Genomic DNA, 13,929 nt, shown 5'->3' with positions numbered 1-13,929 from the left:
ATAACAGTAAGAACAATTATTCAGTGGAATGACTTGCCTTCAGAAGTTGTGAGTGCTCCAACACTGGAGGTTCTAAAGAAGAGATTGGCCACCATTTGTCTGAAATAGTGTAGGGTTTCCTGCTTTAGCAGGAGTTTGGACTAGAAGAGCTAAAAGTTTGGACTAAAAGATCCCTTCCAACTCTCCTTCTGTTCTGTTATTCTGCCTTATCTGGCCTTGGAAGCTAACACGCGGTCAAGCCCAGGACCTGAGGTTTCCAAAGAATAGCAGAGTTTAGACTAGACAAGAAAGTCAAAAGCTCATATATAAGAAAACAATTGCAATTTGAAGTTGCAATCTGTACTGTTGACAAGAAAGCTCTATAAATCGCCATGAAGTCCCCAGATCTGCAGAGGACTGGGCATCGTTTAAAGTTCTTCAAAACAGGGAAACATTTGCTACCTATTTTATTAAGAGTTCTTTCCCGGATTTGGTTTTTAAAAGATTTGCACAGTAAGGTACAGATTACTCTTATTCTATTTACAGATTTTTGAGTTGTAAACTTTCACCAGTACAAACAAACCTGTCTGTAACTTTACTGAAATCTAAAAGTTCCTGGCATTCAGGAGAAGGCAGGTTAGTTTCTGGTGCCCCACATATGTGGCATCTTAGAAATCAACCCTTTCCTGCCTTCTCCTGACTTTCCAGTCACATATTGTTCGCAGATTCACTCAGATACAGTTCACTGATTAATTGTATGTGGTATATAGTAATTGTGAATATCTGCAGTTAAGCACAACAATTGATGATGGGAAGTAGATGGGTATTGCAAAGAAGCAAACAAACTATCTTGATGCAGATGAAGACAGAGATTATAGGGAGAGAAGAATACGGCAAATGTGGCATGTTCTTAGGTCATGAATCATTCCACAATCAGAATGATCAATAAGACCAAAGACATGAGCAATGTAGCTGGGATATTGATTTTTAAGCCAATCTAAGCCTAGTATCCAATCCCACAGTCCCCAGATTTTTCCAATGGGCATATGCCAACTTATCTTCCTCCAGTTCTAATTCTGAATTTTGTCAGGCCTTCCTTCATGTTGGCCAGGTGCAAACTACATTTCCCACCATAGTCTGGCAATGGTAGTATAAAATATTTCTTCATCTGCCTCATGCTCTTTTGTAGATCTCTTTACGGAAGATATATCACTAATATATATCTTCTGAGATTCCCGGTAAAGAGACCCGCAAGGGAACATGAGGCTTAGGGATTCCACAGAATATATATATATTCCATTTTAAAGAACTACTCTGGAAAAATGCACCATGCTTTTGTGTCACTTCTATTTCACCAGGACCCTGACATGTCTTTCCAGATGGCCAGGTTTTTGGTCATTATTTGTTCTATCAAGCCTACCTACGACTAGAAGATTACATATTTTTGGTGATTGCCATTGTCTGTATTATAGTTGTTATATAAACCCCTGTCCAATGCATTTTAGAATGAATCATTTATTTGATTATTTAAGAGGTAAAAAGTTAATTACTAAATTTAATTTACCCCCACAAGACTACTATCACTTCATATTTACATTCCATCCCCAAATAATAAAGTTACAGCAATCCAAATTTTAAAGAATCATTGTTAAGAATTCTTGGCCTAATCTGTAAATTTTTCGCAGAATAAGATATAATTGCACATAGGCAAACATAATTCACCCCTTTGCTTCTGTAAGCTATGCTATAGGAGATGTGATTTCCTGTTTTCATGGCTCATTCTAGATCTAGTCATGGAGTCAGATTAAAATAACTGCAGAGCAAGCTATAAAAATCTGATCTCTTTCAGAGTACGGGATTGGTGTTTCCTACATAGTTCTGGTTTACATATGATTGAATTCTTATGTTTATTGCTGCTCTTTTTTAGACATATAAATAGTCCAAACCAATGAAGTTATGACTGGGAAGAGATTTCTGACTACCATCAACTAGTAATTCAATACAAGGAATAAAAAAACAGAAAACTAGCATTAAATATTAGTTGATTATGCAGGTCCTTCAAACTTTGCAAAGCATGTTAGCAGAATTCAAGCATCTAATTTGAGCATCCTTTGAACTGCTTCTGAAGTAGCCATGAAATTATCAAAGGATGTGTCTGTTTTAGTGATTCTTAACTCTTTCTCTAAATGATCTTTCTAAAAATGGACATATTTGCTTTTAAGTGGCTGCCATTAAAATAAAAAACCTGCATCACTTCTAGTCAAACACCTGGCAATACTGTTTTAATAGAGCCATACCAGCCCTCTCTTTTCAGTATTTTGTACCACATCCATTTTTAGAAAGGGCATATAGAGCTAGGAAGCATCTGAAAATGTATCATTAAATCTCACTACTGAGAGCTAAAATAGTGTCATCCATTGCAAAGGCAAGCAATATCCAGAATGCTAATTGCATGCAAGCTATTAATGTGATGTATAATTTAACAATAGTTTTACTAATTTTTGTTTCACTTATGGTTTCTAGATTTTATTCTTTAATTTTAAAACGTGAGTTATCTTTCGGAGCTGCTCATTCTGCCATCACTGTATAAGTGTTTATTTAACAAGCTACATTTAAGTTCTCCCTTTTTTGTTTTGCTTTTTACAAATTGATTTAAAGTCATTTGAATAGCGATATTAATTCTGTTAAGCAACTAATGCTTTCCTAAAACATATGTTAACATATATATTAAAACAGACTCTGCTGGGAATAATTGTCAAGCAACTTCAAATTGTTTGATTTTCTTCCAGAAGCACTCTAAAAAGAAGTTAGTTCCATTTCATAAGTGCCTCCTTGACCCATTTCTTCAGCTTGCCCCAAATTAATTGTATATGCCAGATGGTCATTATTTACACACTTAACATTTTTTCTGTCTACTATAATCCTGGAAACTGGTGGGGTTTTTTCCATTGTGGATATTGAGCTTTATTTAAGACATGTTTCAGTGGGAAAAGAGCTGTTCAAAACAATATATTGGATATGAAGGTCATTCAGCTGCTATATTTCTATTTAGTCTTTGGAAGATTGTGGGGATATTAGAAAGTTTCTCTTTAAAAAAAATCTCTCCCTCGGCAATTTTTATTCCTTAATGGTATATTGACTCTCTGTAACATATGTCTTCTTTCAGTTACAAATAGTATACTCATCTAATAAATGAAGTTGATGTTTAACAGAAAAGTACAATGAACCATAACTGATATAGAAGAAAAAGGAAATGCTAAATTCTTCTACCTGCCCGAAATTAAAGAGAAAATATATTTATTTTGAAATAATTATTAAATGAAAAACTGGTTTTACACATTGCAAAGAGCTATTTGCATCATTATGTGTTTTTAAAAATTAGCTATCCTTGATTTAGTTCACACAATTTTTAATGTATACAACATTTCCAGAAGGCTTCTTGTACCATCTCTGTTGGATTAGGAAACCGAGAGGTGACATCCGATCTAGCAAACTTTATCCATCCTGAATTAACTCCTCCTCCAAACATGCTAGAATTATATGCAGTGTATGAACCTAATGAAAGACTGCCTTATCAATGGGAGGGCAGAAGAACAACAACCAAAACTTTGTATCTCCCTCAACACCTGAAGTGATAAAAGAGAAAGTAAAGAACCCCCACCCCAATGTTTCCGAAGCCTACCTTTTGATACCAAATCTTATTGCTATTGGTTGGAGAATGTGATGATGTTGGCTCTGTTCACTGATCAATTTTTTTTCTTTGCTTTGCTCATGCAAGTGCTTATTGTAGTCCATTCTGAAGAACACAAATTATCTATGTCCAGTCATGTAAATCTGATTACCTGAACAGTACTATATATTTGTACTATGTACTAACAATACTATGGTGTCTATTTCATTTTTTTAAAAAAAACAAAAACAAAATAAGAGAACTTCACTTCTACAGTGTACATAATTCCTTTTGTGTGTATGTTCCTGGCATAATTAAGCCGCGTATGACTAAATTGAGATTTAATTTCTGCACTGAAACAGCACACATTTGATCTTTTAAAATTAAGATGGTTAAGCAATTGCTTTTCCATGTGCAAACTCAAATGACATAGGAAGGGAATGTTTAAAGAAGTATCCTCTGCAAGAAAAAAGAAAAAAAAACAGACTGTATTTTGTCTGGTGTTGTCACATTCATCACTAGATATTAAGCTGCTTTCAGGCATTGAGCTAAGGACAAATAAAACAAAACAGCAGCACTGCCTTGAATTTATTCAATATGGTTGAAAGTCAATAAATCTCTATTGGGCACAGGTCATTCTACTTAGTTCAGATGTTTGTGGGTAATGAAGTTCTTGTCAGTTCAACACTGGGTGTGTCCTGATTTCCTTGTGTGTGTTAAGCTGCATTTCATTATTCACTCTGCCAACACATTTCATAAATGTAAAAATGTTTGTCTCCTGGTGTTGGTTAAACATTCAAATAAAATATATATCCCCATAGCCTTTTCATAGACTTCTTATTTTGTAGTAATCTAACTGCTATAACTCCTGGCTTATTAATAATAGGCAACACAAAGCTATTGCTTAATTCCTTATGCTTGCCTTCCCTCAGCAGGAAAGGCTAAACAAAACAAGAAACTTGTAGCACAGGTTTGTTTAGTGGTATACCCATATATGAATTCTAGGTTCACTGGTTTCCTAATAAACCAGAATTTGATGACATTATTTGTTCTTTGCTTTTGGTTCCTGGTTTGTTGGATAATTGCAGGTCGGAAACACCAGCTTGGATAAAGTAGTAAGCAAACTAGCGATGGAGTTTTGTACTGGTAGAAAAGCCAGCATAGCAGAAAGCAAGCAAGAACAATTAGTCTGTGTTTATTTCAATTCTTGTTGAATCTTAAACAAAAATTCTAGCTTTCTGCTCAGTGTGACATGCAAGAATCTCAATAAAACTATTCTTGTAAAAAAAAAGTTTTCTTAGAAATTTTAGTATGTCACTTCTTAAAACACGGATAAATGTTATTTCCAAGTAAAGAGAACAACATGTCATTGTTCCCGTCATGTTGGTAAAACACGTTTTTGTGCCCTAGCTGAAGTAATTTTATAATGCAGGAGAAATCACTCAGTTCAGAATATCCATCTGAGTGACTAAACCCTAATGTTACTTAATTGAGTACAGGTAGTCCTCCACTTATGACCACAATTGAGCCCAACATTTCTGTTGCCAAGTGAGACATTTGTTAAGTGAATTTTGCCCCATTTTATGACCTTTCTTGCCACAGTTGTTAAATGAACCACTGCAGTTGTTAAGTTAGTAATACTGTTGTTAAGTGAATCTGGCTTCCCCCATTGACTTAGCTTGTCAGAAGGTCACAAAAGGTGATAACGTGATTCCAGAACACTGCAACCCGAATAAATATGAATCAGTTGCCAAGCATTTGAATTTTGATCCCTTGACATGGGGATGCTCCAATGGTCGCAAGTGTGAAAAACAGTCATAAGCCACTTTTTTCAGTGCTATTGTAACTTCAAATGATCACTAAATGAATCATTGTAATTTGAGGACTATCTGTACTGTAGGGTTTTCAGTGTTGGGACACGAACATAACAAAACAGTATTTATTTTTAATATTATCTTAAGTGATAGCTGTGTGGACTGTAACTTACATATAAATTATATGAAAAACTTTTATTTTCTCTTTTTGGAATTTTTCTACATTCAGATTCTGATATCGTAACACATGTAATTTTAAGCACCTTTGTGCAGTATGCCTTCCTATAAATATCTCTTTCCCTCAGATTAAAAGAGCAACATTTCTTTATCGTGTGATTATTTTGGTTGCTCTTTATAGCCTTTTTTCATTTCTAGAATTATGGAAATGCTGCTACTATATTATTTCTGTAAGCATCCTTTTGTGCAATGTCCCTTGTGGATTTATGCTAAACACCTCCTTGTTTTTTAGGGATAGAATGAAGGCATGCTAGGTAGGTAGGCTTATCCAGCATGGATATTTTGGTATCCTTTTTTTCTTTCTAGGGTGGATTTATCTGTGTACTGTGTGGTATTCTTAGTAGTTGACCAAGAAATTGAATAAATGAAGATTCTGGCGTTATTCTCAATTTCTTCTTGAATTCATCTTTAGAAGAAATTTATCTTTTACACAGCAGCCGCAGGCAGATGGATATTTTTGTTAAAGTCTCCACCATAATTCCAATAGCTTTCCCATGTTACGTAAATCAAACTTCCAATCAGAACATTAGAAAAGTTGGGATTTTTCTTTTGCATCTTTTCCTTAAAAAGCAGTCTCCCATAGAAACTTTAAACCTGCCTTCAAATTTATAAATTAAATTTTTATTTTGCTGATTATTGCCTTTATCTTGAAGTGAAAGAATTACAAGGGTGACATCTTTATCTATTATTGGCTTGATAAGAGCATTAACTATTGATATCGCTTGATTAATTTATGTACCTGACGTATATCATTGAGCAAACGGAAGTTATTTTGAAATTAGGCATTCCTTAAAACCTGTTGGCTGTCAGTGTTTCCTTGTTAAATTCCTTTTATTAAAAGATGGTTGGATATACATGCATTTCTTAATATTGAAATGAAAATATTTTCACTACTTAAGTAACATACAGTATAACAACATTATAGCAGATGGTTGCAAATAATTTGAGATAATTTAAAGAAAAGAGTACACATGTCAAGGAGTCACATATGAATAGAACTAAACTAGGATCTGGACAGAAACAGCAATATTAAAAGTATTAATATATATTTGGCGTAATACTGCATTTTCTTGAAAACAGTATGAGAGAGTGACACCTACTGACTAATAAGTAAGAATAAAAAACCTAAGCTAAATGGACTTTTTCTGCTGATCTGAATTATGGAACATATCGACCAATTGCATGATTTAAAAAGAAAACTTACAAATGAATGTGTTATATGGAATAGAACAGAACAGAATAGAATGAGCTGGAAGAAACTTTGGTGGTCTTGTAGTCCAACCCCCTACTCAAGCAGGAGAACCTATGCTATAAGTAGTTTTCTATACTCTTCTTAAAAACCTCCAGTGGTGGAGCACGCATGATTTCTGGAGACAAGCTGTTCCACTGGCTAATTGTCCTTACTTTTAGGAAGTTTCTCCTTAATTCTAGGTTGCTTCTCTCTTTTATTAGTTTCCAACCATTGTTTCTTGTCCTGCTCTATGTGCTTTAGAGCAGGGGTCCCCAACCACCGGGCCGCGGACCAGTACCGGTCCGTGGATCACTTTGTACCGGGCCGCAAAGAAAATAAAAATAAAAAAAAATGGCGGCTTTCTTCGCCTTCGGTGAATGCTGCTGGGATCAGGGATCAAGGACACAAATGAAAGAAGGGGAGGGAGGAAGCAACCAAAGCCTGTCCTACTCTTCGGTTTCCTCCCGCCTCGTTCCTCTCTCAGTCGCTCTCTCGCTCCTCCACCAGCCCAGGAAGAAACTGCTTCAAAGAAGCCGGCAGGGGGCTTTCCTGTCGGCGCAGCTCCTCCGAAGCACCCGTTCACCCCCACCCGCCGCCCTCGGTTCAGTCCAGTGCTCCGTTCTGCCTGTCTGCCTGCCTTCGTTTCTGGTAGTTTCGGAGCAGCTTCGGCTGAGAATAATAACTATTCGCCTCTTTTACTCAGCCGAAGCTGCTCCGAAACAACCAGAACGAAGGCAGGCAGGCAGGCGGCAGAACGGAGCACTGGATTGAACCGAGGCGGCGGGTGGGGGTGAACGGGAGCTTCAGAAGAGCTGGCCGACAGGAAAAGCACCCTGCCGGCTTCTTTGAAGCAGTTCTTCCTGGGCTGTGGAGGAGCGAGAGAGCGACTGAGAGAGAACGAGGCAGACACCTGAGGATGAGGCTGAGGGAGGAGGGAGACACCTGAGGGATGGGGCTGAGGGAGGCAGGGACGAGAGGCGGGCTTCTCAGCCGTCCTGCAGGGACTTGTCCTGAGCGCGGAGACAGCCGTGGCTGCCCGCCCAGCGCTCAGTTTGAAGGCGCTCCTCAGCCCGGCGCAGTTCCTGAATCTGCAGCTGAAACCCTCCGTTTTAAATGTCCCAATAGAAGAGAATATCTGTCGCTCAGGTTGCAATGAGGAGGCATTGGCGCCTGACAGGTGTTTGCTGGCAGACGCTTTTACCCGACTAGGTAACAACATCAGATGTTACCTAGTCAGGTAATGAAACGTCTGCAAGCAAACCACCAAACTCGGACTCCTCCCCTCCCCCCCTTGAAAAAGTGTTTCTGTGTGAAACTGGTCCCTGGTACAAAAAGGTTGGAGACCACTGCTTTAGAGAATAATTTGACCTCTTCTTCTTTGTGGCAGCCTCTCAAATACTGGAATACTGCCCAAATCCTGCAGCCATTCTTCATATGTTTTAGTCTCCAGGCCTTTGATCATCTTAGTTGCTCTTCTCTGAACTTTTTCCATCTTTTTTGTAATACTGTGATCAAAATTGGTTGCAGTATTCCAGATGTGGATTGCAGTATTCCAGGTATGGGAATATGTTAAGGAAAGGAGTAGAAGACTCATGGAGCAATGTTAATAGAATAGGAAGTATAACTCTGAATTCATATTTTAATTTAATTGATGAAACTATATATGCATGTGTTCCATAATTCTAAACCAGCAGACACTAGCTCTGATCCTTATAATTTCGGTCTATATTTTATTTTACACAGATGCATATCACTGAGAGAGCAAGGGAGGGAACAAATGCAAGCATGTGAAGCTACTGATTATGCTGCACAGGAAAGAGAGGGGCTTAGTACTCTGTTGTTTTTTTTAAAAAAAAGACATGGAATGAAATTGCTTTGAAACAGGAACAAACTAAATTCAGATGTCTCCTTGCTATTTGTTACATGTATCAAATGAAATATTTGACTTGCTAGTATACATGTCCTACAAATGTTTCTCCAAGAGAAGTTACACAATTCCATGCACAGGAACATTTCAGGATGTGTCAAGATAGTGGGTGTGAACATGGAATCAAAACTTCTAGGCAGGCTTTGATTACAGAAGTGTCTGTCAGTTTGACTCGATTCATACATCCCTGTTTGTTTGTTTTTGGATTTCAAAGCTGCCTGACTTAAAAAATAAACAGAGGGGAAAAACATTGGACAAGCTCATTTCTTATTTGTTCTTATTTGTTTTAGACAAGAGGGATGAGAAAAACTGCATAGTATCACTGATATACCTAACTTAAAGAATTATAGTTAAGTGGGTCACTAATACTAAACATTCAAATTATTCCTTTTTTAATAAGTCAAGGATCAAAGTTATACTACATATACTGTTTTTAGGAACTCTTATATAGTCCACTATTTGTTCTGACATACAATATACACTCAGAATTTAGAAATCTTCCTTTGCTAAAAGTCAGGTGAATCTGATAGTATTTTTATTAGCTAAATCTGTAGTAATTGCAAATTAATTTACTCAGATGTATCTACTGTCTTTTAAAAGGCAGTTATTTTCTGTAGTTATATGTTGTATATCTTGTGCTCCATTGTATTCCATTTAAATATGGTTTAGGGCAGGGGTGGGATTCAATTTTTTTAACAACCGGTTCTGTGGGTGTGGCTTAGTTGGTGGGCATGGCTTGGTGGTAATGTGACTGGCTGGATGTGGCCAACTCAACATCACTCACATTGAGGCACGCATCTCCTCGCCTGGCCTCTCGTGACTGTGGGGATGCTGCAATAGTCATAAGTGTGAAAAGTACCAGCAAAGGAGCGGGGAAAAAACTCCAGAGAAGTTCCTGAGACAGGAAGTCTAGTCCTGCCAAGAATGTAATTAGGGTTAACGGAGAGGCAGTTTCTCTAAGCAACACCAGAATGTTTCCTTCCTGCCTTCCTTACAGGATTAGGCCAGTAATTTCTTCTAACAACCAGTTCTCCGAACTGCTTAGAATGTTAACAACCGGTTCTAGCGAATAGGTGCGAACTGGTAGAATCCCACCCCTGGTTTAGGGATTTAAGAATGTGAATATTTATGAGAAAACAAAGACAGATCCAATAATAAAAGTGGAAATTTGTAAGCAGATTTGAAACAGAATTTATTTATGCTTTCTTAATTCTTATTTTTACTCAGTATAATTTTTGACTTAATACCATTGTCTGGTCTTTCTTCTATAGGTGATTGCTGAGCTGTGAATCATGGCACCCTTTTTACGAATATCATTCAACTCTTTTGAGCTAGGACCAGTCCAGAATCAAGGAGAGCAATTACAGCCCTTCTGTGCAATAAAAAATGAAAGAGGCATTGACCACAGGTAAAATAAAATGATTTTGACCGTGTTTTAAGTGGATCTCTTCTCAAATAGTCTGACAAAATTGCAGTTCAATCTTGTGCATGTTTACTTAGAAGTAACTGCCTCTAAATTAATAGGAAAATGTTATTTAAATTTCAAATACAGCTGGTGGGTCAAAACACGTAAGACATTTCTAATATAAGGGTTGGATTTCTTTTAGGTTACAAGCATGGGTTGGATTTGGTTCTGCTACTTTAGATCAGAAGTTGATCTGTTTGTTTGTTTAAACTGTTTTATTTATTTATTTGTCAAATTTAGAAACCACCCATCTCCCTCAAGAGTAAAAATATGCAATTTTCGCTATTATTTGGAACAATGATAATTTTGTATTATCTGAACTAATGAACTTCATTTTCCCTTCAGCAAAAATTGCATATCTTAAGTGTTCTCCAGCAAGTAAAACAAGTTAATTGTTCGTATTTTATTTTTTATGGAAAAGGGACAATTATGTGCATAGGAATGTTGTAGCACCCACCCACGTACCCCTCAAAACCAATTGGTTTGTTTGTTTATGCCAAGTGACTCTGGGCAGCTAACAAGGGTTAACTCATAACTAAGCCAGCAGTGTATTATTATTAAAGGCAATCTAATTTTTTTTGTCATCATCATCACCGCCATATTTTATGCATCAACTTTCCTCTTAAAAGCCCAGAAAATTAGAGAAAACAAATCTATTTTATGTTTGCCACTTATTTTCATTACTTGTTAAATTGAAAGGGAAACTGCTATTAAGTTCTTTATGACTTATCTAATTCATGCAGGTGAGAAAAGAAAGTTGCTTTTTGGAATGACTTGCTGAGACATCTTGAAAAAAAAATCTTTTTTGGTCTCCTATCAAAATTCTTCCTGCCAACCAAAAAAGTCAAGGAAGCAAATAATAGGTTCACACACTGTATGAAGGCATAATTTGGCTTATTTGGTTTTGGTTTAGGATGAAGTGTGAACCCACCTCCATCTTTAAACATTTTAGGGTTGTGAATATAACAAACTGAATTTTTCTGTATTTGTTCTGAAATGGAAGAAGCATTTACCTATAAAATTATAATTTTAGAATATACAGGTGAAACTCAAAAATTTAGAATATCGTGCAAAAGTTCATTTATTTCAGTAATGCAACTTAAAAGGTGAAACTAATATATGAGATAGACTCATTACATGCAAAGCAAGATAGTTCAAACCATGATTTGTCATAATTGAGATGATTATGGCTTACAGCCCATGAAAACCTCAAATCCACAATCTCAGAAAATTAGAATATTACATGCAATCAATAAAACATTGTACATAGAACAATATCGGACCTCTGAAAAGTATAAGTGTGCATATGTACTCAGTACTTGGTTTGGGCCCCTTCTGCAGCAATTACTGCCTCAATGCGGCGTGGCATGGAAGCTATCAGCCCGTGGCACTGCTGAGGTGTTATGGAAGACCAGGATGCTTCAATAGCGGCCTTCAGCTCTTCTGCATTGTTCGGTCTCATGTCTCTCATCTTTCTCTTGGCAATGCCCTATAGATTCTCTATGACAGGGGTCCCCAACCACCGGGCGCGGACGGTACGGTCCGTGGATCACTTTGCACCGAGCCGCAAAGAAATAAAAATAAAATAAAAAAAATGGCGCCTTTCTTCGCCTTCGGTGAATGCTGCTGGGATCAGGGATCAAGGACACAAATGAAAGAAGGGGGGAGGAAGCAACCAAAGCCTGTCCTACTCTCTGGCTCAGTGGCGGTTTCCTCCGCCTCGTTCCTCTCTCTCAGTCGCTCTCGCTCCTCCACCAGCCCAGGGAAAACTGCTTCAAAGAAGCCGGCAGGAGTAGCTTTCCTGTCGGCGCAGCTCCTCCCAGCGCCCGTTCACCCCCACCCGCCGCCCTCGGTTCAATCCAGTGCTCCGTTCTGCCTGCCTGCCTGCCTTCGTTTCTGGTAGTTTCGGAGCAGCTTCGGCTGAGAATAATAACTATTCGCCTCTTTTACTCGGCCGAAGCTGCTCCAAAACAACCAGAAACGAAGGCAGGCAGGCTGTCAAGGCAGGCTGGAGCACTGGATTGAACCGAGGCGCGGGTGGGGTGAACGGGGCTCGGAAAGCTGCGCCGACGAAGCCACCCTGCCGGCTTCTTTGAAGCAGTTTCTTCCTGGGCTGGTGAAGGAGCGAGAAGCGAGAGAGGAGAACGAGGCAGACACCTGAGGGATGAGGCTGAGAGAGGCAGGGCCGGAGGCGGGCTTCTCAGCCGTCCTGCAGGGACTTGTCCTGAGCCGCGGAGACAGCCGTGGGCCGCCGCCGCCAGCGCTCAGTTTTGAAGGCGCTCCTCAGCCCGGCGCAGTTCCTGAATCTGCAGCTGAAACCCTCCGTTTTAAATGTCCCAATAGAAGAGAATATCTGTCGCTCAGGGTTGCAATGAGGAGGCATTGGCGCTCCTGAACTTGGTGGTTTGCTGGCAGACATTTTATTACCCGACTAGGTAACAACATCAGATGTTACCTAGTCAGGTAATGGCGTCTGCAAGCAAACCACCTGAAACTCGACTCCCGTTCCTTGAAAAAGTGTTTCTGCGTGAAACTGGTCCTGGTACAAAAAGGTTGGGGACCACTGCTCTATGAGGTTCGGGTCAGGCGAGTTTGCTGGCCAATCAAGCACAGTAATCCCACGGTCATTGGACCAGGTTTTGGTGCTTTTAGCAGTGTGGGCAGGTGCCAAGTCCTGTTGGAAAATGAAGTCAGCATCCCCATAAAGCTCGTCTGCGGAAGGAAGCATGAAGTGCTCCAAAATCTCCTGGTAGACGGCTCTGTTGACCCTGGGCTTATTGAAGCACAGTGGACCAACACCAGCAGATGACATGGCTCCCCAAATCAACACAGAATGTGGAAACTTCACACTGGACTTCAGGCATCTTGCAGTGTGTGCCTCTCCATTCTTCCTCCAGATTCTGGGTCCTTGGTTTCCAAATGAGATGCAAAAGTTGCTCTCATCAGAAAAGAGGACTTTGGACCACTGAGCAACAGACCAGTTCTGTTTTTCTGTATTCCAGGTAAGACGCTTCTGACGTTTGTTGTTCAGGAACAGCTTGACAAGAGGAATACGACATTTGAATCCCATGTCCAGGATCCGTCTGTGTGTGGTGGCTCTTGATGCACTGACTCCAGCTTCAGTCCACTCCTTGTGAAAGTCCCCAACGCTTTTGAAGGCCTTTTCCTAACAATCCTTTCCAGGCTGCGGTCATCCCTGCTGCTTGTGCACCCTTTTCTTCCACACTTTCCCCTTCCACATAACTTTCTATTAATGTGCTTTGATACAGCACATTGGGAACATCCAACTTCTTTTGTAATTGCCTTTTGAGGCTTTCCCTCCTTATGGAGGGTGTCAATGATGGTTTTCTGCACAACTGTCAGGTCAGCAGTCTTTCCCATGATTGTGATTCCTACTGAACCAGACTGAGAGACCATTTAAAGGCTCAGGAACCCTTTGCAGGTGTTATGGCTTAATTAGCTGATTAGAGTGGGACACTTTGAGCCTAGAATATTGAACCTTTTAACAATATTCTAATTTTCTGATATTGTGGATTTGGGGTTTTCATGAGCTATAAGCCATAATCATCACAATTATGACAAATCATGGCTTGAACTATCTTGCTT

The 13,929-nt window shown here is 39.0% G+C and overlaps 1 protein-coding gene across 1 annotated transcript in view; it reads left to right on the top strand.

The window, feature by feature from the left end:
• PRKCD (protein kinase C delta) overlaps positions 1–13,929 on the top strand; it is a 70,103-nt gene that overhangs the window by 22,315 nt on the left and 33,859 nt on the right. The window contains exon 2 of the mRNA XM_026680523.2: positions 10,130–10,266. Within this exon, the coding sequence (XP_026536308.2) occupies positions 10,245–10,266 (22 nt within the window). The 5' untranslated portion in view covers positions 10,130–10,244. The remainder of the gene's footprint in view (positions 1–10,129; positions 10,267–13,929) is intronic.

This window comes from Notechis scutatus, chromosome 2 (genome assembly GCF_049901735.1).
Source record: "Notechis scutatus isolate UNSWTSFEM ecotype Mainland chromosome 2, rNotScu1.2, whole genome shotgun sequence".
Taxonomy (NCBI): Eukaryota; Metazoa; Chordata; class Lepidosauria; order Squamata; family Elapidae; genus Notechis; species Notechis scutatus.
The sequence above is the reverse complement of the archived record's forward strand: the minus strand, read 5'-3'. Positions and strand labels throughout refer to the sequence as shown.